This window comes from Parus major, chromosome 4 (assembly GCF_001522545.3).
Source record: "Parus major isolate Abel chromosome 4, Parus_major1.1, whole genome shotgun sequence".
Classification (NCBI taxonomy): Eukaryota; Metazoa; Chordata; class Aves; order Passeriformes; family Paridae; genus Parus; species Parus major.
In genome coordinates, this window is record NC_031771.1 from 51,516,540 (window position 1) to 51,539,269 (window position 22,730).

The 22,730-nt window shown below is 39.1% G+C and overlaps 1 protein-coding gene across 2 annotated transcripts in view; it reads left to right on the forward strand.

Moving 5' to 3' along the window:
• PPARGC1A (PPARG coactivator 1 alpha) overlaps positions 1-20,932 on the forward strand; it is a 365,445-nt gene extending 344,513 nt beyond the window's left edge. For both annotated transcript variants that reach the window (XM_015625124.3, XM_033513571.1), the window contains exons 8-13: positions 2,394-3,306; positions 3,870-3,974; positions 4,386-4,506; positions 13,611-13,732; positions 14,087-14,238; positions 17,086-20,932. In XM_015625124.3, the coding sequence (XP_015480610.1) occupies positions 2,394-3,306; positions 3,870-3,974; positions 4,386-4,506; positions 13,611-13,732; positions 14,087-14,238; positions 17,086-17,189 (1,517 nt within the window). In that variant the 3' untranslated portion in view covers positions 17,190-20,932. The remainder of the gene's footprint in view (positions 1-2,393; positions 3,307-3,869; positions 3,975-4,385; positions 4,507-13,610; positions 13,733-14,086; positions 14,239-17,085) is intronic.
• The last annotated feature ends 1,798 nt before the right edge of the window (positions 20,933-22,730 follow it).

Genomic DNA, 22,730 nt, shown 5'->3' on the forward strand with positions numbered 1-22,730 from the left:
CTTCCTGCTTCTGCTAAAAACCAGGAAAAAAGCCAGAATGCCATGAGGAAGCCCTTTCTTAGGCTGTCCCAGCCCTGTTCTGCCAGCAAGGGAAGTGCCAGTAAATTTAGCTCAGTCTGTACTTTCGTGAGGGGTTTTTTTGGTACTTCCCCCCCACCCCCACTTTTCTGAAGATTGTTGGGCTCCTTGTCAGGTTTCTGGAAATATTATACTGTATGTTTTACTTGCTTCCTTCCAGGACAAGCTATAAAGAAGTGGAATTTGAAATAAGATTTTATTTTGAATATTAGATTATCTCTGGGGCTTCTTTGCCTGAAATTCTTAAATATACATGTTCATTGTGGAGTGTTTGTATTTTTGCTTCATTCTTTCTTTAAAACTTCATCCAAAAACTCAGTAACTAATCCCATAATTTCTAATGGGCTGTATAATTTCAAAAGTAAAAGTGTCATTTCTACATTTTTTTATAGAAAGTTGTTTACTGAAGTATTTGTTCAATCTGAGCCTGAAGTTTTAACTTTGAAAGTATTACTGCAGATTTTTGAATAGGACTGTCCTCTTAATTTCAGCAAAAATTCACTTGGTAGTAAAAAATATTTGTCAGTGAGGAGGTGCATAAAGTATGAAATTGTTAGAATTGTCTCAAGTGAATTTTTGGGAAGAAGAAAGAAAAAAACCTGAGGATTTAGAGGAAATCATTTAACAGTGATGTCTGCACAGAATTTTTTTAGTATTAAATTCAAATTTGGGATAACTAGAGTTTTAGGTGCCATAATCTTTGCCTCAGTTTCCTTGAATGTTGTGGCAATTAGGCAGAGTCTTCACATAGCCATGAGTAGCTCATAAGCATTTATTCCAAACATTCAGACAAAATCAAGCATGTCTCTCACATCAAGTATTCATGCCTTAGTGCTTCTATTTTCTTATTTTCTGAAGGAAATTCATTGCAGATAATGCAATGGGACTCCCAGTCCCCATTTATGCTCCTTAGGGAGTACTGTGCATTGATGGACGCTTTTCCTTCTTTACAGCAAAACACTATAAAACATGTTCCATTTGCATTGATCTGCCGAGCTGTGATGCATGTTTAAAAATACAAACCAGAGCTCTATAGCCCTGTTTGAAGCACACATTTCCTGTAACTCTCTCTGCCCTCTCTTTTCATTCTTGCTAAGGAACTAATGGAAAGCTTATTGCTACAAGTATTCTTGAATGGCATGAGCCTCTGGATTGCTTAGGGATGGTCTGGATTACCTTGGAGAATTCCTTAATCTCTGTCTATTTTGTTGAATTTTAAGCATATATTACTAAATTATATTAGTGTCAATTGGACAGAAGAAAATTTTTCAAACATAACATACTAAGTACCTTCCTGAAGAGAAATTATTTCCTGAACAGTGTCTGCTGTTTGCTGTTACTCTGCACTGATGTCTGGGGTTATCCTTCTGTAAAGTCTGAAGAAATTCTATGATTTCTATAGAAAATATTGAAAGTTGTATTCTACCCTTATAAAAAATGATGGGAAGATACTGTTTCAGTTCCCAGGCTTTAATAGAATGTGTTCTAGTCCTTCCTGCAATTTTTGTCTCATCACAGTAATATAATCTATTACAGTTATGTAAATAATCCTGTTAGCAGTATATTTAGCCATTGAATACAAACCCAATACTAATACTAACCTAGTGACTAATACTAATACTTACCTGTTTCATTTTTAGTCCCTACTGCACAGTTCTCACCAAGACTTTGTTCCAAATGCAATGGTTCGTTACAGTTGTGGTTGTCCTGTTGTTCATTGGGGTTTCAGTTGCAGAACCACATTTCAGGCAAAATGTATTAGTTATACTTAAGGAGTGTCTTAGACATATATTCTCAATGGTTTTCTAACTTAATGAACTCTGGAAACAAAGAGTCATTGCCAGCGAGTTAGGGGGGCTGTATTTCATTGCATTTAAGTTCTACATCCTTTGGTACCACTCATTTATTTCTCTTGGCCTTGCTTTTATCCAGGTTCTTCTTTGCTAGGTTCTTTATATTTTTGATGGCGCCAGTCTTTTGACTTCTCATTTTTACATCAAAATCTATTTTATATTTAACAAAAACGTCTTTGGGGTTTTATCTCTTGATCTTTTCTGTCAAAATCTACAGAGAGAGGGGCGGATGTCATGGAGGAAGGGGAGGGGCAGAAATTATACTGGATATTGATGGTGATGAATTAGTATTGTTGCTTTTGTTGTTACCAGACCTTTGGTAGTTTTATTCTCAGTATTAGCAGTGTTTAAGTGACATAAATGGGACTTGCTTTGTATCTATTTTAAGAAGCATATGAGCCGCCTTTATAAACATTGTATGTGTGCTTAAAAGCATTCTGTACCTCCTTTTAATCCCTGTAGGCCTAACTCCACCTACGACCCCTCCTCATAAAGCCAACCAAGATAACCCTTTTAGGACTTCACCTAAATTGAAGTCATCATGCAAGACTGTTGTACCACCTTCAAAAAAGCCCCGCTATTGTGAGTCTTCCAGTTCTCAAGGAAATAACCCAATCAAGAAGGGTTCAGTACCGTCTGAGCTGTACACACAGCTTAACAAGACTACAGTACTGTCCAGTGGACATGAGGAGAGAAAGACAAAACGGCCCAGTTTGCGGCTGTTTGGTGACCATGACTACTGTCAATCTGTGAATTCGAAATCGGAAATACACATTAAAATATCCCAGGAACTTCAGGACTCCAGACAACCAGAATTTAAGGATTCTTCACCTGGGTGGCAGTGTCAGATTTGTTCTTCTTTAGAACAAGACCAGTATTTCAAGAAAGAGACTTTACAGACAAATAACCAGGGATCCCATGGTAATAACAGAAAACAGCTCCAAGACCAGGAAATTCGGGCTGAACTGAATAAGCATTTTGGTCACCCCAGCCAAGCTGTTTTTGATGAAGAAGCAGATAAGACCAGAGAACTAAGGGACAGTGATTACAGTAATGAACAATTCTCCAAACTACCTATGTTTATAAATTCAGGACTAGCAATGGATGGTCTGTTTGATGACAGTGAAGATGAAAGTGATAAACTATGCTACCCTTGGGATGGGACACAAGCCTATTCATTATTTGATGTATCACCTTCTTGCTCTTCTTTTAACTCTCCATGCAGAGATTCAGTGTCTCCACCCAAATCCTTATTTTCTCAAAGATCCCAAAGGACACGCTCTAGATCAAGGTCCTTTCCTCAACGCAGGTCTTGTTCCCGTTCTCCATATTCCCGATCGAGATCAAGGTCGCCCTGTAGTAGATCCTCTTCAAGGTATGGTACAGCAAATTCATGTATGATCACTGTAGTTAATAAGAGGACTAGCAAAAATATAAAGAAACTTACAGGAAAGAAGGAAGAAAAAGTAAGAAATAACTTAATCCAGTGCAATTCATTCTATTGCTCCTGAGCTGATTAACTCTGAAGGTTACGGGTTTGCTACAGAAACACTTGTTTCCAGTATCCTTTAAATTTGCTGGGTTTACACTTTCTGAGTGGAGCAGTCAGGTCAGAGGCAGAGCAGTTGGTGAGAGATGTACACAACTAACCTTCCCCATTATCTGTGAGCTGCCTGGTGCCAATCTTGCTGCAGCCTCTGTCAGATGGAGTTGACAGTGGCTGACTGCTCTGTGTTAGCCTCAATAAGGAACATTACTGAAGGCCAGGAGTGGGGGAATCAGGGCCAGTGAGGCCCCTTAGTTGACTAGGAGATTGCAAACTGTCACTGGAAAATCCCACTGGTAGCTTAGAGGAAATTGTAAGTTCAGGGAAGAGGTAGAAAATGGTGTCAATAGACTCAAATGAAATGACAGAGGTGAATGTGTTTCTTCCTGCAGATCTTGTTGCTATTGTGAGTCCAGCCACTGTAGACACCGAGCATACAGAAGTTCTCCCTTAGGTGGAAGATCGCGGTCCAGATCACCGTACAGTCGCAGACCCAGGTAGGGCCTTTGGCCTGCATTTGGTTTGCTTTGCAGCTGGTCCTCAGGAGATTAATTGTAGAATCATAGAATCGTTAAGGCTGGAGAAGACCTCTGAGTTCATTGAGTCCAACCTTTGGCTAAACACCACCACGTCACCTGAACCATAGCACAACCACTCATATCTTGAACACTTCCAGGGATGGTGATTCCATCACTTCCCTGGGCAGCCCATTCCAATGTCCAACCACCCTTCCAGCGAATAAATTCTTCCTGATGTCCAACCTGAACCTCCTCTGGTAGAGTTTGAGGCCATTTCCTTTTGTCCTATCTCTAATTGCCTGGGATAATAAAGTATTCCAGAACCTGTATTTCTAATTTTACATTCACAAATGTAGGTGCTTGATTTGATGACTAAGTTGTGTTTCCTAGATATGACAGCTATGAGGAATATCAGCATGAAAGGCTGAAGAGGGAAGAATACCGCAAAGAGTATGAAAAACGGGAATCTGAAAGGGCCAAGCAAAGGGAGAGACAGAGGCAGAAAGCAATTGTAAGCACTGTAAAGATAACTTTCATATTGAAATACATCTCTGTTTCTTTTCATAGATTCTAACTCTAGAATTCAGACTTTGTTTTCTTTCTTTTTTATAAAAATACAAAAATTTGCTTATGTGTGTTTCTTAGTATTTTTCATTTTAAGCAAATATGTGTTTTCATAATAATTTCTGTTTTGGTGTCACTACTAATTTTTTCAGGTTCTATAAATTGCAACTCTCTGAGTTTTTCACAGTGAACAGATAAGAGAACTTACTAGAAAAAGAGGTTGTCCCAGACAATGCAATAGTAGAAGAGAACTAGTCTTATTTCTTTCACACATCAATGAGTGAACCTGCCTTTTATACTGTATTTCTCCTACCAGACATACACAAAATAAGGAGTCAGGTGGTTTACCAATTGCTGAACTCTCAGAGTGGCTGTAATTGTCTATGCAGAGGATGCAGACAACAGAGCTCAAAACTGGGATCCGAAGACTTGACTTGAATTATAATTTCTTCAGTGTCTGTGATTTGGTTAATTTTTAAGTTATTTTTAGCAAAATAGTCTGAAGACACGATGCAATTTAAAAATGTCACTTAGCACTGGCCCTCTCTTAATGAACATGTATTATTTAATTATTTTGTTCATCAGTGTTCTCTATGAAACAACTGAAATACCGGAAGCAAAGGAAATACTTATCCCATGTGGGGATAAGTAGCTCTCTTGGCTGTTGTAGCAGTAGGACAGAAGGAAGAATGGCTATTAAATGGATGGGTGGCCTTTGCCCCTTTTGAGTTCCCCATCGACAACTGCATAAACTGGGATCTGCTGTAAATCTGTTGCTGTCAAAGTTGCGAAGCCCATTTGGTGGCTCACCTTAACATTTTGATTTTCTGTGTCCTACTCTTTCCATTTGGTTGTAGCTACATGGCTGTTCTGGCTGTGCTCTGGCTCTTGCATGAGCTGGTACAAACCAGGATACTTCATCTTCGTTCCCAGGTTTTCCATTAGTGCTCTGTCCAGAGGTCACCAAAATTAATAGGTCTTATTCCCAGTGCCATTAGTGGACTTTGTAGCAAAAGGTGATTTGTCACACACTTGGCAGCATTTTTCCTAATGCACCTACAGAAGCAGGAGTGTGTAGAGATTGACAGAGACAGGCATAGTCTACAGCAATGGGGAGTTCTGGGAGTGAACAGACAACTTTATGGCCTGTTTTTTGTCTCTGCTACTGTTGTTCTTAGTGAGCTTCAGCAAATCATTTCACTTTTCTCCATTTCAGGTGTCCTGTCTACAAAGTGTGGGTGATAGGTGTATTTTGTAAAGCACAAGATTTAGAGCTATAACATGCTCTGCTGTGCTGCTCTGAAATGCAGTGAAGGCAATGGAATAATTTTATTTGGCTTCAGACAGGGCCATATTTAAGTCAATTTTTGCAGTTATTTTTAAAATATCTAGCTTCCATCTGCTTAGAGATGAACACTACCTTCCAGTAATTGTAAGTTATACTGGCTGTTCTCTCTTAGAGCTACCACAAATTAGAGATTCAAGTAGACCTCTGTCATGGGTGTATCTTGCTACTTCTCAATTACTGTACCTTACCCATATAAATAAACATGAATCCTGCTGAGGAGGTAGAAAATTTGATTTAGTTTAAAACAAACAAATATTTGGCAAGTAGCTAATCAAGAGAAAAAGAAAAAAGGAAAGAAAAGAAACTTTAAAAGCTCCAGATATGCTGCATCATACTGCATTAAAAATTCTAGACAATTCAAAACTAAGGTTGAATTTATTTTCTTTCTAAAGTGAGCTTTTTGATTATAATTAACTTAATTAATGGAATTATTTATTAATAGACATAAATAAATAAATCAAAACTAAAAATAAATATCAATAAACAGAACGTGGCAAAAAATCTAAAATCCAGTCATCTGTGTGAGTTCTGCAGAAAATGTAGATTAAGTCCTATTAACTCCTTCATCCAAAGTCTACCAGCACTTTCACTTTAAAAATCTGTACTGAATTGTGCTATTTTGTACTCTGAAAACAGTAAGGATTAGGAGACAGCAGAGAAAGGGAATTTCCAATCTCATTAATTCAGTGATAAAATCTGTATAATTTCTAGCATTCTCTGCTCTTTTTCTTATATCTTTTGGTTTATGGGTCTCTTTTGTGTTGCTCTTTTCTTTCTTGAGGGACTCAACTTATTTATCGTTCAGCCACAAGAATGTCCTCTCTCTCTTTCCTTGAGCTCTTTCTACAGTCCCATAAATTTAGATTTCTTTGCTCTCTGTATTGGGGAATTTTTTTATTTTCTTTCTAGCCCTTTCTCATGCTGCCAGAACTGATTTATGACCACATAGTTCCAGATACTGTTAGAAGAGTGGCCCAAAGATTGGGCAGGACTAATGCCTGTTATTACACAGTGCAGGTGACTTTCTTCATGAGAAGCACTGCGCTGAGATCTAAAGGGATAGTTGTAGAAAGGGTGCACAGTAAAGAAGGAACAGAAATTATGTCATAGCCAAAAGTCATTAGGTACTGTGGAAGCAGTATCTAAAATTTGTCTCTGCGGGACAACAGGCATGGGAAACCTAGGAAAAAGAAATGAGAAAAAAAATTTAATCTGTCAAAACCATATGTGAAGCAATGCCCTCTGATTGTGAAGGCAGCTTGTATTTTGGCAGATGTGAAGACATATTGGCAGAATGCTGAAGAGGCTTGTTTTAGAAGCCTGTGCTCATGCTGTGTGGCACAGGCATGTTTGAACACTGCCCCTTCAGTCACACCACCACAATGTTTGCCATAGAAGATTCAGAGCTAGAAGCCTGGGATAGTATTTTCCAGTATAGATTCTGAATTCCTGTCTACTCTTACAGCTGTATACAGGTGATGTGACTTCAAAAGGTACTATCATATTCTTCTCATCTTCCTTTTCTTCTTTCCCCTCTCCAGTTACTGGAGATTCTGTGCCTTTTTTGTGGATTGAGGTCTTAATTTTGAGCAGGCATGATTGAGAAATACGGGCTGAGCCTACAAGGTACTTAGAGAGTTAAAAAAAAATAAATTGTCATTCATTCATTCATTCATTTATACTTTTGGTTGTCATTCCTTTCCTAACTGACCAAATGTTAGCATAGTTTAGCTTGATCTTGTTTTGTTTTATTTTACCTGGTCATGATTTTTTTTTCGTAGAATGGATCCTTTCTGAACATAAGAATGGTCTGCCAAGACTTGCTTAATCATGTAAGCCAGATCATAGTGGAGACACATGGACTATGAAACTTGAGGAGCACTGCAGGACAGCACAGTCTGCTTAGTGCTTTGTAGAAACTGGGATTCAACCCCCAGCTAAGGCAGACCAAGGCAATGATTTGCCAAAAGCCCTGAGGACCCCTTTTTTCTTCTGATACACTCCAGGAAATTTCTGGGTTGTGTTTACTCCAGCAGTTCATTAGACAATGTGGCAAATACATTTTGGAGCATGCCACCTGAAATAGCACATTCCAGTTCTGGAGTCACTAGTTGGTGATTCCTTGTTGATGTGGTGCACCAGAGTTGCAGATTAAGCTGTGTTGTGGCTGTCTGCTACTCTACAACTCTGGCCATGATACTGACTTACAGTCACATCCTTCATGCAGCTCATTTACTGGCTACTGCTAAAAGATGTAACAAAATCAGGTTAGAAAATCAGGTAGAAAATTACAATTAACATTACTACTTTTCATGCCTAAATGCTGACAGCCTCTCTGAGACAAGTATCAAGAGTCCTGGTCCCAGAGAGCTTACAGACATAAGAAGATAAATGTGCTGTGAGGCCACTGCAGTGGAAAGAAACACATGGTTTCAAAGAAAATAAATTGCTCTAAAACAGGAAGGCAGGAGAAAGGTGGTTTCATAAATGAGTGCTTGCCTTCTCAAAAGTCTAAAACCAGAGTCAGCCTACAACAGAATGCATTTCCACTTACAAAGGATTCAATATATGTTGTATATTTAGTTTGGATTTTTTTGTTGTTGCTCTAGATCCCAGGGACTCTAATTTTGCTCTATTTGTTTCTACCTAAATTTTGAGTTTTACAGGTCCATCATTATTTTTCTAGTAGTCACCATGGAGTGTGTCTGTACTGTTCAGCCCTCAGTTACCCACACAGCAGCATGTGATAATAATGTTCTTCTCCCCCCCCCGCCCCGCCCCAGTTTTTGTGATTTTCACTTTTTCCATTCATACTTACTCACAGGCCATACTAATTTTTCTTTACTCAATCTAAAGAATTTTTTCTCATCATCATTACATCAGAAGCTTAAGATTTAATGGCTTTTTTCCACCCCTAGCATTTCTGTTTTTGAAACTCTGTCCAAACAATCCCACTGCATTTTCAAAATGGTATTTGGCCTTCAGCTCGAAGGATAAAAGTCTTCATGGCTTCAAGTCTCTACTGGCAGAGAAATCATTTGGCATGGAAGGCAACACAGACATGGGGTGTGCACCCAGCCAGACACCTGTGCTGGAGTTAGCAGCAGAGCCTTCAAAATCTGTAACAGAACACAGCTTTAAAGTGCTCCTGGATTTCTTCTCTCAGCTTCACATAAAGCATTAGCTGGCTCTTGGAGAACTAGGTATGCACCACAGACGTGCAGGCAAAAGGAAAAACGGGAACAGGAGTACCTCTGGAGTGTCTGCCTTCAGTTCCCATGGGCCTGGCTCAGCAGCACCATAGGCAGGCAAAGCCTGTTGGGGGAAGAAGCAAAAAAAACCCAAGGGAAAACATCCAGTGGTCAGTGCTCAGTGAAATAATTATGAAATAAAGACTGAGTAATAGGGAAGCATAAAGAAAATAAAGTTTTGGAGAAGCCCTTTGCAAGACAAAAAGATCCTTAGCATCAGTCAATATTTAGAGGATGTGTGGTCCCTTTAATTTACCCTTTGATGTGTAAGGTATATTCCAGTCTTGTTTTCTCATATTTTGTTATTCTAATGCTTTAGTATTTTCATGTGAGACTTCAAATACTGCTTGTCATTCTGAGATTTTCTGCCACATCTTCCAATTCAAATGTTTTTACTGCCATGAAGAACGAGAAGGATTATGAAAGAAGGCAGACATGTTGGGCCCCAGGGAGTTGGTTGGACTATTTTTTTTTAACCTGGCAGAGCAAGGAGCCACACTTAATGCTTATGATGCAAAATAAATAATGTGCACTTTCAGCAGGGAAATACGAACAAATAGCTTCTGAAGTTTCCTGCAGGTTCCTTCTGCCCACATGAAATTGAAAACAAAAGCTGTTTTCTGCACTTCTCCAAGTTTCCAAGTCATCTGTCATATCCTCTCAAAACTGCAATAAACATCTTAATATGTCCATATGGACTTACACATGTAACTTACTATCAAAAAAGGGTCCTTAACATTTAGGTGTGTTGCAATCTTGTTAGGCTTCTATAGCTCTTATTATTCATGGGAATAAAAGGAAGGCATCTCTGTAAATATTAATATTCATACTTGCATTAAATAAGCCAAAGTTAACCAAGGCAAAGACAATGCTGTGTGAATCCTGTGTTCTCCAATATCTTATTCCATCATGGCACTCTGCTTAAAAAACTACTTGAACCCATCTCCTCATATGTGCACACTGGAGGACATATGGTACATTTCAGCTTTAAATTTGAATTTCCTTAATTTTGCAGGTTTAACTTATTCCCTTAACGGTACTTTAACAGGCATTTTTTTTAATTGTTCAGTTTTGGTTTATTACAGTTGTCTTAAAGGGATATTAGATATAAAGGTTATTAGAGGGATAGAAGAAGGAAAAATTGCACAGGCATGCAGACAGACTTATGGAAGAGTGTGCAGTAGATATTTCCATCACACTGTAATATAACAATCTCCATGTCAGTGAGTGAAACATTATGTTTTTTTCAGTCGAGATGTATTATCTCAGCTAAAGTATATTAGGCAGTCTGCTGTGTTATGTTCTGCTCCATCTGGTCAGTCATTTAGGTTCAATAGCAAGTATCAATGGAATTGTTTCTTATCAAGTGTTTCAGTGCGGTTTAATCCTTGATTTGGTAAAACATTCTGAAAAAGTAATTACTGTGCATATGCAGATTTTCCTGTTTCTGAAGTTTATGGCACCCAACCATAGTGAAAGTAAGCAGAATTAGAATAGGGAAAATGGAAGAAATGCATATTTCTGTAGCTTGCACTCTACAGTCACTGATTCACAGAAGCCCTACCCAAACTCCTCTGTCAGGAAGGTTAGGGCTGTGGACTGTGGACAGTGGAGACGGAGATCAAAAGCAGCAGCTGGCTGGAAAGTACCCTTGTGCCCTAAATGTATGGCTACCCTTGAGCACAAGTCCTTTTAGCCACACTAGCTTCTCTAAACTGCACTGCTGCGGCAGAGAACCAGGGCAGCTTTTGGACCTTGCATTTTGGAAGGTGTAACATTTAAAAGTGAGTATGTCTGTCCCAGCATGGTTACAGAGGACTATCAAGGCACTCACCTTGGTTCCACCTATGGCACTTGCATAATCAAGAGGCAGTAGTTTTCCAGTATCTAAATGAGATCCTTACCTGATCCCCCTGATTAAGGAGAGCTGGTACATACTTTGGTATGTACAACCAAGGCCTCCACTGGGATGACCAGGGACCTATAAAGGACATGGATAATTCTTATGCCATTCCTTAGTAGGCAGGGCTTTTGGGTAGGAATGTTTGATTCTTTTATCTCTTGTTTTCTGCAGTTTTAAACTTTCATTTCTCAGGAGCTTAGATTAACTGGATCTGAGCCCTTGAGATTTGTGAGGCCAGGAAAAGAGTCAGCAAAAATAGTTTACTGAATTTGCTAGTAAGAAGGAGTTTCTGTTGGGAGACAGATATTTTAGTGTTGGCTTCCTGCTGCAGGAATTGTTTATTTATTTTGCATTAAATAGTTCCTGAGAGCAAAGTACTCTCCTGGGAACAGAAAGACAAGATTTTCAGCACCCTTAACCAAGAGTTCTGATGGTCTCTTTATCGTAAATGAATACTCAAACAAGTAAAGAAATTACATCAGTATAATTTCTGCTTTTACCTGTGTTTTGGTCTAATATCAATTGTATTGTCCATGGTCCAAGAATGACTAGTGCTTTATGCCTCTGTGGGGACTCATGGAAAAGATACATTTCTCACTATTTCTGAATTGTAACACTATAAACTACCTGTCTCTTCAGGCTAGAATGTTTCTGAGCAGGAATGCAAGTCTATATTTAGGTCCCTAGTGCCTTTTGCATTGCACAGTTGAGGTGCCATTAGCCTTTAGGCACCTCCAGGTTACGATAGTCATGAATTCTCAGCAGTCAGTGTAGCTCCTTCGGCATTCGGCACCGAAATTCTGCACAAGTCTCAGGTGCCAAAGTTGATGGTTTAAACTGACACTGCTCTACTGACTGACAGATTTACACCAGCTGAGAATGTGGTGTTGGTTCAATTTATGGGACTGCTGTGTGGGTGTGTAAGGGATGGGCAGTAGGGCCAGTGGTGCCAGGCCAGAGGCAATTGGAGGCAGGAAGGCTGAGCAACCAAGCCATGTATAGCTGTTTTTTCTTTTCCCTGGTTTCCTTAAGGTCAGTGTTTTAAAGATCTCCTTTTCCCATTTTCTTTTCCTCCAGCTCATTAAGTGGCTCTGCCCTCAGAAAAGTGTTTATCCTAAAATTCATTAAGTGACTCTTAAAGGGTTTTCTAGTCCTTCCCTCGTTCTGCTGAGCATTTGTACTAAGGAAAGAAAGATATGACCGTGACTTGATTGTTACAAAAGTATCTGATGCTTTGTTCCAAATGTTGAAAGAACATGCAGAAGATACCCTAGCCTAGGGACTTCAGTCAGGTGGTTTTTATTCTGAATAAACCAAAAGGTAGTGGTGACAGTGGGATATATTTTATTTCCTGTCATTCTCCCAAAATACTTATTTTAATAAAAGACAACTTTTGGGCGCATTCCTGGTTCCTGCTGGCATAGAGTTAATTTTTCTTAGTAGCTGGTGCAGGACAGTGATTGGGATTTAGCATTAATGTTGATAAGACATTGATGTTTTAATTGTTGATAAGTAGTGCTTACTCTAAATGAAGCGCTTTCCAGTTTCCCATGATTTGCCAGGGAGCAGGTGCACAAGATGCTTGGAGGGAACATGGCCAGGACAGCTGACCTGAGGTGGCCAAAGGGATATTCCATACCATATGGCATCATGCCCAGTATATAAACCAGAAGGAGTTGGCTGGGAGAGGCAGACCACTGCTCAGGGATGGGCTGGGTGTTGGTCAGTGGGTGCTGAGTAATTGTAGTGTGCAGCACTTGTTTTCTTAGGTTTTATTCCTCTCTCCCCTCTTTTCATTACAATTACTGTCATTATAATTATTGCTGTTATTATATCTTAGTTTATTTCATTTATTAAGCTGATTTTAACACAGGCATTTCACGTTTTTGTAATTTTCCTCCCTGTTCCACTGGCAGGCAGGGAATGAGCTAGGGGTGCGTGGTACTTAGTTGCTGGCTGGGGTGACAACCTTAAACAATTCTTCCTCTATTTTGAGGTATGGATTACGGTGGAACAGGATTGCAGGATGAATCAGCTACTGAGTCATATGAGTTTATAATGTTATGCTTGTCATATGTTTTGTCTGTGGTACTCTTATGCAATTATTGTGTTACTTTTTGCTCCTCTGCAACTAAGATGAGTTTTGCTCAGTATTGTATACATGGCAAGAGAAAAAGAGTTCCTAGTTTGAATGAGTTTGCAGTGCTGGAGGGGAAGTGGTAGAAAGGGTAAGAGGAAAGAAGGTACAGTAGGATACAAAGGGAAGCATCTGTCAGTGTACAGAACAGTAACAGCAATTGGTGCACCCTTCCAGGACCACACCACCTGACAAATGTAGTGTCACTTAAATACCTTAGATGCTTTCCAGGAGAGAACTGTTTCATGTACTTGCAAGATGCAATAGGACTTCCACAAAAGACTGTTTCTATAATTGTGATCCTCTGCATATCTGTGTGTGTGTGTATTTGTGTGCATGTATGTGTAGGTCTAGTCATCTCTATTACACATTTGTTAAAAAAAACTCCTCCCTGGTTGCTCTTTATCAACAGGAAGAACGTCGTGTGATTTATCTGGGTAAAATCAGACCTGACACAACCCGAACAGAACTGAGGGACCGGTTTGAAGTTTTTGGTGAAATTGAGGAGTGCACTGTAAATTTGCGGGATGATGGGTAGGAACTTTTGAGATTACTTCTTGTTTGAGAGCTGCAATATGTAAAAAATTATGGCAGTAAGGTTACTGGTATGGGAGTTACCAGTACAAGTCCTGTGACAGATGACATGCTGAGTTCAAAACTGTACTTATTTTCTTTCATCCTTATTTATTAATCTTGCTAGTTGAAATTTCCTGTCCCAGAAATAAGTATTTAGCTGCATGGCAGGACAATCATGCTGACAAATGGATGCAGTACTTCTGACATTTCCACTGCTGGGTCTCTGGCAAGTTCTTGCTTTCAGGAAAGGGTTACTCTAATGTGTGTTAACTCTTCTCAGCTTTTGTTCACAACTGTATTTTTCAATGGCAGAGACAGCTATGGTTTCATCACCTACCGCTATACTTGTGACGCCTTCGCTGCTCTTGAAAATGGATACACTTTACGCAGGTCAAATGAGCCTGATTTTGAGCTGTACTTCTGTGGACGCAAGCAGTTTTGCAAGTCTAACTATGCAGACCTAGGTAGGTATTTTGCTCTATGTGAATTGAAGTACATAACTGGAACCTTGTAACTCAGGAGAATTTAAGGTTTGCTTTTTTTTGTTTACTGCTGATAACCATTTAAATGATTGGAGTGGTGTTGAAGAAAGTGGTTTTCACTTGCTGTAAGAAGTTTACAAGTCTACTGATCTCAGCTGGCTTCTTTCAGATATTCCAAACTGTGAATATTCTTTTAAAGCTCATTTCCATCATTATCAAAAATAAGTGCCCAGTATTCAGTTATACACTTCTAAGTTGAAAATATAGCACTACAGAAACCTCACACATGCCTTGCTATTTATTGCTGTAACTGTTTGATTCCAATACCTCACTAATGTATATGAGTGGTAAACAGAGGAAAAAGTAGGTGCCTCAACCCAAAAATTTCATAATCATTCTTACTTTGCCATGGTTTCTGTTGTGGATGGGCAGAATTGACCAGGGACACTTATTAAACACAGTTCATAGTTTGAAAGCTGGAAGAGCTTGTGGCCAAATTTGACCCTTAGTGTGGCAAAAGCCTCTGATCAGCTGGTGATTCTAAAATAGTGCGTAAGCATCTGTGTATGAAGATGTCACCTTGGAGGGCTTTCCAGTCATGATGTAAGAGACTCCAACCTGTGGAGAGCTTAGCAAAGCTCTTGGTGTTACAGTGATGTGGGGCTTTGTGCAGCCCACAGTCTCCAGCCTGCAGTATGCTGTGATAACTTCAGTCCCAAGTGTGTATCCTGGCTGTGACAACACACCTGGGTCTGTGTGAGTCTTCCCTGGACAAAAATGTATGGTTCTGTCTTGTGCTCCTGGTCAGGGTGTGGTGATTCCACTTGCAGGGGTTTTTGGAGATGTTCAAAGTCTTATAGCAGGAATACTGATGTTAAGTATATGCATAAAGAGACTATGCAGACTACCAAAACAGCCTCTGTAATATTACAATTTATTATAAACTTGCCTCTTAATTACCTTTTAAAATGTAAAGTATTCATTAAATGTCAAACCTTTCCTAATACCTGTATAAATAGACTAAAGACATGGAAAATACTCTTTTCTGAATAATACAGCAAGGCACATTTTGCTGTTGAATCTATATTAATCAGATATTGTGGATTTTTTTTATGAATAAATGACCACAGTCATTAAAATCTCTCATAACCCTGTAACACAGTGCTAATGAAATCTTGTATGTGCTGCCCTTGGCTTTGTACAATGCAGAAAGTGAATACAGATGTATTTTTTCTAACCAATTGATGTCTTTTCAAAATAAATTATAAAGATGATACGCATTGTTCACAATGAATATGCTATAATTCACTTCAGTGGCTAAACAGATAATGTAAAGCTAAGAAAAGGCAATTGACTGCTGAAGAGATATAGGGTTGATGTAGAAAATATAAAGGGTAGCAAGGCATTTGTTGAAATGTAGGCTGATAAAAACAGTAAAACCTGATTGAAGTCTTGCCTTGATTTGACTTATCTTCAGCAATGGAAGCCAAGGTCATCTCTGTATCTCAGAAAATCTGGGGTTTAAAATAAGTTGTCTGAAGGGAACCCTCTTGAACATTATTCATCACTGGGAGTATTCCCTGTCAGCTCTCTCCACTGTGAGTGGAATTCCCAGAGTATCTGTGAGCAGACTGTTTTCACTTCGTCCTGCTGACAGCTTGAGTTTCTGTATTTCAGACTGCATTCCCTGTATTTTGCAGAGTATCTGATAGAGCAACATAAGGAAATGGCAGGATGAACTTTAAAATTCATGAGCTGGTACCAGGACAGAGAGAATTAATCAGCTTTGCGTTGAGTACAGAAGAAAGAAAACACTTGAAAATAGTAGTCAGAAGTTTAACACCTCTCCTCTGTGAGAAGATACTGTCTTAACAGAACTTGTAATGAACATTTAATGTGCAGTGTGTCTTATAGTGGTAGATGGGGAGTTCTGATTAATTCAACACAAGAAATGGCAAGAAAAGGGCAGTCTCATAAAGGAGCTGTGACACAGGAACTGGTGAGAGTCAGTGTTAAGCAGGGTTGACTCCAAAAGAAAATTCATTGCTCACAGCCATGTCAATAATTGTACTGGAGCTGTGTGACCACAAATGTACAATCCCTCCTCTGTGCTGGGAACAGACTGCTCCATGTCTGAGCACCTGACAAAGCTGGAACAGGTATCCCAGGCCACAGGAGCTGTTGTTGCTGCTGTGGCTCATCCCATGTGATGCTGAAAGCTGAGGAGCTCACCTGAGACTGCTCATGCAGCCATGTAGGAGCCCTACCCAGAATTGCTCACTCTTTAAACAAGCAAACCCAAAAAGACAAATTGAAGCAAAACCAGAGATTCAGGCAGGTGTAGAGACTTCTGCAAGACCCCAAGGCAAGGCAGGCAGAGGCAGCTGTGTTCTCCATGTGCTGCTCACAGGCTGCCCTGGCTTTCTTCAGAACCTTTCTCACAAGAATTAAGTTTGGGGCATGTTATGAAACATGAGTTAGAAGACAAAGGTGGAATTTTGGTTAAGGCATCTCTCAAGATTATGTGAACTACTTTGAGACCTCTACACAAGTGTACTGGTGCTCAAGTCCTTGAGGAAACTGTTTTGAGTTAACCTGCTCTAAATGTATATGCAATTAATGGTTCTCCCCACTGCTGCTGATGTGTTCCACTTTTGTTAAGTGCTGCTTCTTACCAGGAATGCCTAAAGCTTCTGTGACAGTCATTTCTATACTTTTATCATCCCATAAAGTTGTATTTGTAAGTGGACAGTGCCTCATTTGTACCAATATACAGAGAAAATAAGTAGTTCTTGCCTCTTACCTAAGCTTGCATCCTTTGGGTTTCAGATTCAAACTCAGATGATTTTGATCCTGCTTCCACTAAAAGCAAGTATGACTCCATGGATTTTGATAGTTTACTTAAAGAGGCACAGCGGAGCCTGCGTAGGTAACAAGCATGTCATCCGAGGAAAACAAAGGGATGGCGAATACCTCACGGACATCACGTCCTTCAATAATGGACAACTAAAAAGTCGTACTTAGGAATTTCTCCTACTTTACACTCTCTGTTCAAAACCATGGTTTACATGAACACAGCTGCTGGAGGAGTGGAGGGGCAGGATGCTGTCCAGTAAGCACACGCATGTCCATGGGTGTCAGCTGCGCTTTCGCGGGCGAGCGGTGGCGGGGGAGCCGGGAGTTCCTTGCGAGTTCAATGCAAATCACAAGACATGGCAGCAGTTCCACAGAGATACACGTACAACGATGAACTGCAAAATCTGTACATATTGCATTTTAACAGAAAAGAACAAAAACAAACAGAAAAAAAACCCCAGTGTGAGAACTATGGCTGCTGATGTCTGGGGATCAGACACTGCATTTTTTTTTTTTTTTTGTAAAGAAGCTTCCTCTCACAACACGGTGATAATATGACAATCCAGAAGAAACCACAGGTCCCAGAAGCCTGCAATCTGTCTTAGCTTTGTTTTAAGATTGTTCTTTTTTCGGTTGGTTTGTTTTTTGGGTTTTTTTGTGGTTTTTTTCTTTTTTTTTGCAGAAAAGAAAATTAAAAGGCTCAAGCTTCCCTAACATTTTGAAGTTTCATCTTTTAATTCTGACACCCATGTAAATGTCTACAACATTGATCTTCCACAGCAGAATTTTCAAAGCCTTGTTAATGGTCAAATGTGCAGCTTGTTCAGCGATTTATTCTAATGAGCGGACGTGGTGTTACATTATTAATGAGAGTTGGATATAACTATCTGGGTGTGTGCACAGATAGTTTATTTGCTACATTCTCTAAAGTAGTTGAGTATTTACAAATGTTAAATGGAGTATTTTTATTTATGTACATACTGTATGACGATGTTCTTTTTTGTTACAGCTATGCACTGTAAATGCAGCCTTCTTTTCAAAAACTGCTGATTTTTTCTTAATCAAGAATACTCAAATGTAATTATATGAAGTGAAACAATTATTGTACACTAACATATGTAGAAAGCTGAACTTACGCTTATATATATTTGATTGTAAAAAAAAAAAAGAGAAAAGCGTGTGGGTGAGGGTGTGAGTGTGCATATGTGTGCATGTGTGTCTGAGTGCAAAAATGCATTATACACATTCATCCCTTCTTTGGTGAGCTTATATAAGAATTTTGTCAAGAATTATCCTAGCCCAAAAGATATTAACCACCTTCTGCAGTATTTTTCCACATTTTTCTCATTGCTTGATTTTCTTTTTGCAGTTTTATACACTGAATTTGTTAGGGGAATGAAATTTTCTCATCTAAATTTTTCTAGAAAAATCATAATTTTATGTAAAGTCTCTCAAATGGGAAATCATTAAGAAATGTTTTTATTTTATGTATCAACAGTAGTTTTGGAACTAGAGGTCAAAAATCTTTTTAAAATGCTATTTTGTTTTAATTTTTGTGATTTTAGTTTGATAAAAATATGCTGAGGTACTAAGTACAGTATGATTTTTACAGTAATTCTGTGTCTAAACACTGTTCTTGAAGCCAGTAATCTTTTCATTGGCAGAGTTTAATGATGGTATTTATCTATATTTTTTACAGTTATGCATCCTGTATAAATACCAATCCTTCATTCCTTTGTTTACTAAAGAGACATATTTATCAGTTATAATTATCCTATTTATTATAAATTATGAGATGACTAAAAGAATAAAAAGGCCAGTGGAAATTTTATACCTAGGATGCATGATGGTTGTCAGTTTGGAGTAAGCAAGTGCTTTGTTTGGAAATTCCGCTTTTGCAGAAGCAGTGGGTTGGTTTTGGGTATTTTCCTTTTTTTTTTTACTATGCACTAGCATGGCCTCAGATGTGCCCATGACATTGTTGCTGATGACATTGCTTCTGTTAAATTAAATAGAAATTTCAGGAAATAAAAAACCACAAGAGTATAAACTACTGCTATTCTGAGCATCAGAATTCCATCTGAACTCGGAGTCTCTACTGAATCAGCAAAGTTTGGAATTTGCTTGTGAATGTATAGATTTATTATTCTATTACTCTTTGGCATTCATGTCTCCTCTTAAAAATATGGCACACCTAACTATTTAATCTACCTTCCCACTCCAAATCTTAGAAAACTGATTCTACCCCCATACCAGTGCAGTTGATTTTGATGGCTGCATTCATTTTATCACCAGCATATTGTGTTCTGAGAGATTCCACTGTCTGTCCTGTTGGATGCTTGCTTGATTTTTTGGCTTCTTATTTCTCAGTAGATAGATAGCAATAAAACAAAAAAACAAAAAAACAAAAAAAAAAGAAAAGAACTTTTCTGGAGGTTCTGTGTTACAAATGTAACATCCTTTACTCTGCATAATTCTTGTTGTTGCTCTGTAGGTTAAAAATGCAGGTATTTTAACTTTGTGTGAATGCCAAACTAAAAGTTTACAGTTTTCCTTTCTGGATTTTGAGTATCTTCTGTTGTAAAGAAAAATATTAAAAGCAATAAATTATTTTTAAGAAATCAATATTTAGTATATCATATTATGTGTTCAAGGACCAGATGCATTACCTATTTTGCCTTTACATTTTTGTGATTAAATTTTAAAACGTTCTCTTTTGCCCTAGATTGCTGATATTAATAAATTGGTGTGGGGCTTGTGTGTGGGCATTATTTATTTTTCACCAAGCAGGCATAATGGCGTGAGTAAATTTTATTTTTTTTTTTCACTGGCCTGGCAAACATTTTCATCTTGAAGATGGCTTTCCTCTGTGGATTTACAAATTATATATGAAATTAATAGAGCTAGGATTGCTGAATAAAGCTATTTGGATCTTTCATAGACACTGTAGTAGGAAATCCATCAAAATATAAACTCAGTGTTTACTTTTCTTTTTTTCTTCCCCAAGAACATTTCAAATATACCACATTGTCACCAGAGGCAAATTGCAGCGTAGCTCTGTGTGTCTTTTATATGAAGATTGTACTGTTGCTTTCATGCTGTGGTAAGTACCACATCCGCAATACAGGTAACAGAACTGGTACTTAGGAACTGTGGTCTTCCCTAGAGCTGTAACTGAGTAATTCCTACAGAATGGAAAATTATCTAAATACTAATCCAAGCAGAGAGAGCCTAAAGTTGAAGAAAAATATGTGTGCTAAAGTACTCTGAAAAGCAGTTAGGCTGCCATTGCCAAGAACAGCACTGAGAGGAGAGTTTGTGCCTCTGGGGTAAAAATATTTGGGTCGGTTGAAAAAAAACCCCAACAAATATAAAACAACCACACCTCCTCCTTATCCCTTTAGATGTAAGCCTACAGTAGGTAATGATTATGTGTCCTTTTTAATGGCTGTAATGAGAACTTCAATCACTGTAGTGTAAGATCTGATCTATAAATGACCTAGAATAGCCATGTAATATAATATGATGATTCTAAATTTGTGCCTATGTGACAGACATTTTCAATAATGTGAGCCACTGACCTGATGGAACTACTGTAAGATTTGTACAGTAGGTGAACATGTAAAGTTGTAGGTTGGACTATGCTGAACAGGGGAAGTGAGATAGTAGCTAAGCCCCAGCTGGGCTATTTTCCACCTGCCGATTCTACATGTACTTTTGTGGTTTAATTCATTGTATGAAAATTCCTGTGATTTTTTTCTTTTTTTTAATGTGCAGTACACATCAGCCTCACTGAGAAAATAAAGGGAAACGAATGTTTCAAATCCATTTCTGTTTCTCATTTTTATTACAAGTGACAGGTTTTTCCCCCCAAAATTGGTTGTGTAGTGGGTTTTCTGTTACTCTTTCTAGTGGTTGTAATTTATTTCAGATTATCAGCCAGAGCATGCCTGCATTACTGCACTTTGTACAGAGCACAGCATCACCAGGTTTAATATATTTAATGGTAGAAAGGTGCTGTGTGTCTCTGTGCCTTGAATACCCGTGTCTATTGAAGAGCTGTGCCATAAACCATGTAAGAAAACATTCAAAAAATTCTCAGTGGAGTTTAAGAGTTGCTGGTTTGAGTTAGAAGGGGGTGGGGAATTTAAAGACTTTTCTGTCTGGCCACGCTGGATCCCAGTGCAGGTAGAGAAGTGTAAAAACAGTCAGTATCTTCCATCCTGGGATGAGAACCACCTGTACTGGGAGTAAGCCTGTCATGAGAGCCCTTCACCAGCCTCTGTCTCAGCAGACAGACCAGACAGGTAGGTGGCTGGACAGGTGTGGCTTTCCTGACTCCTTTGAGGATGATACAGTGTGCAGCATATGGGCTTCCACAGAAGCTCTGCCACTGGGTGGGCAGCAGGAAGGTATTCCCACCCCTCTCCTTTATGTGCCCAGAAATAGAGGAAGAATTGCTTTTGTTTGGTTTGCCCAGGGTTCATCCACAGGTAGCCATTTCACGGCTGCAGGCCTGTCCTGCTGTGACAGCAGCCTTCTCCAGGGGTTCACAGCACAGCACAGCACGGTGTGGCCGAGTCCTCTCGCTGGATGTCACCTCGGCAGGGACCCAGCTGCAATGCGAGGAGCAGCACAGGGCAGCTGCTCAACCGCCTGGCTGAGCTTTCTAAGGGAAGGACTACTGAATTCACTTGAAAAAATGGCTTTTCTCAAAACAACCAGCCTCCACCTCATCACTGTTCTTAACATTGCTGTTTAATTTATGCTCCATAACTTGCAAAAATGTTTAGCTTTTGCATTTTTTTACCATTTACTAATCCAAACTGTTCTGCTTGGCTCTCGCAAGGGTGGTAGAGTGAAGTTCCTCACTGCGGGATTTGCGTTCTTGACTCACTGCTCCTGATCAAATTAATGCTCAAAACGTAGTAGGCCAAATCATTCCTGATGTACTTCATCAGTCTTGCTGCTTTTCTGCAAGGCATGAATTTAGCCCAGTATTTCTCCAGTTACTAGGCTTTCTAATTTCATTTGTTTATTCATTTCATATTTTTGCATAGCACTTTTGATGCTTGCCAAAAAAAGCACTCCACATTAGATTTCCAGGAAACTATTGCGTCCCATCTCCTCCTTTTGCATTATTAAAGTCTATTGCGTAAAATCAGGGTTTTCCATTGCCTGTTATCCTGGGTCACCATTTTTCCCCATGGTGAATACTGCAAGCTGAGCACCTGAAATCAGATTCAGGCACCTCTACGAGTGGCCTGATTTTCAGAAACGCTGAGCATCTCGCAGCTCTCATCGACTTCAATTAGACCTGCTGTCTCTCAGCACTTTTAAAAATCAAGCCACATATTTAGAGCCCCAATTCAGCACAGCATTTACATTTGTGCTTAAGTCTGTCCTGATTCAGCAAAGCACTTAAGCATGAGAGTTTTTAGATCCATTGAAGTCAAGTGCTCGGCTGCTTTGAATAAAAATAGACTCCTGGATTGGGGCCTAAGATTCCAAATACAGAAACCAACACCTAATTTTAGGCTCCATTTGGAAAACTGCCTCTCCTACCACCTTTAACCTTTAATGCTTACAGAAAACACAAAAACGGCCATCAGGTCTTC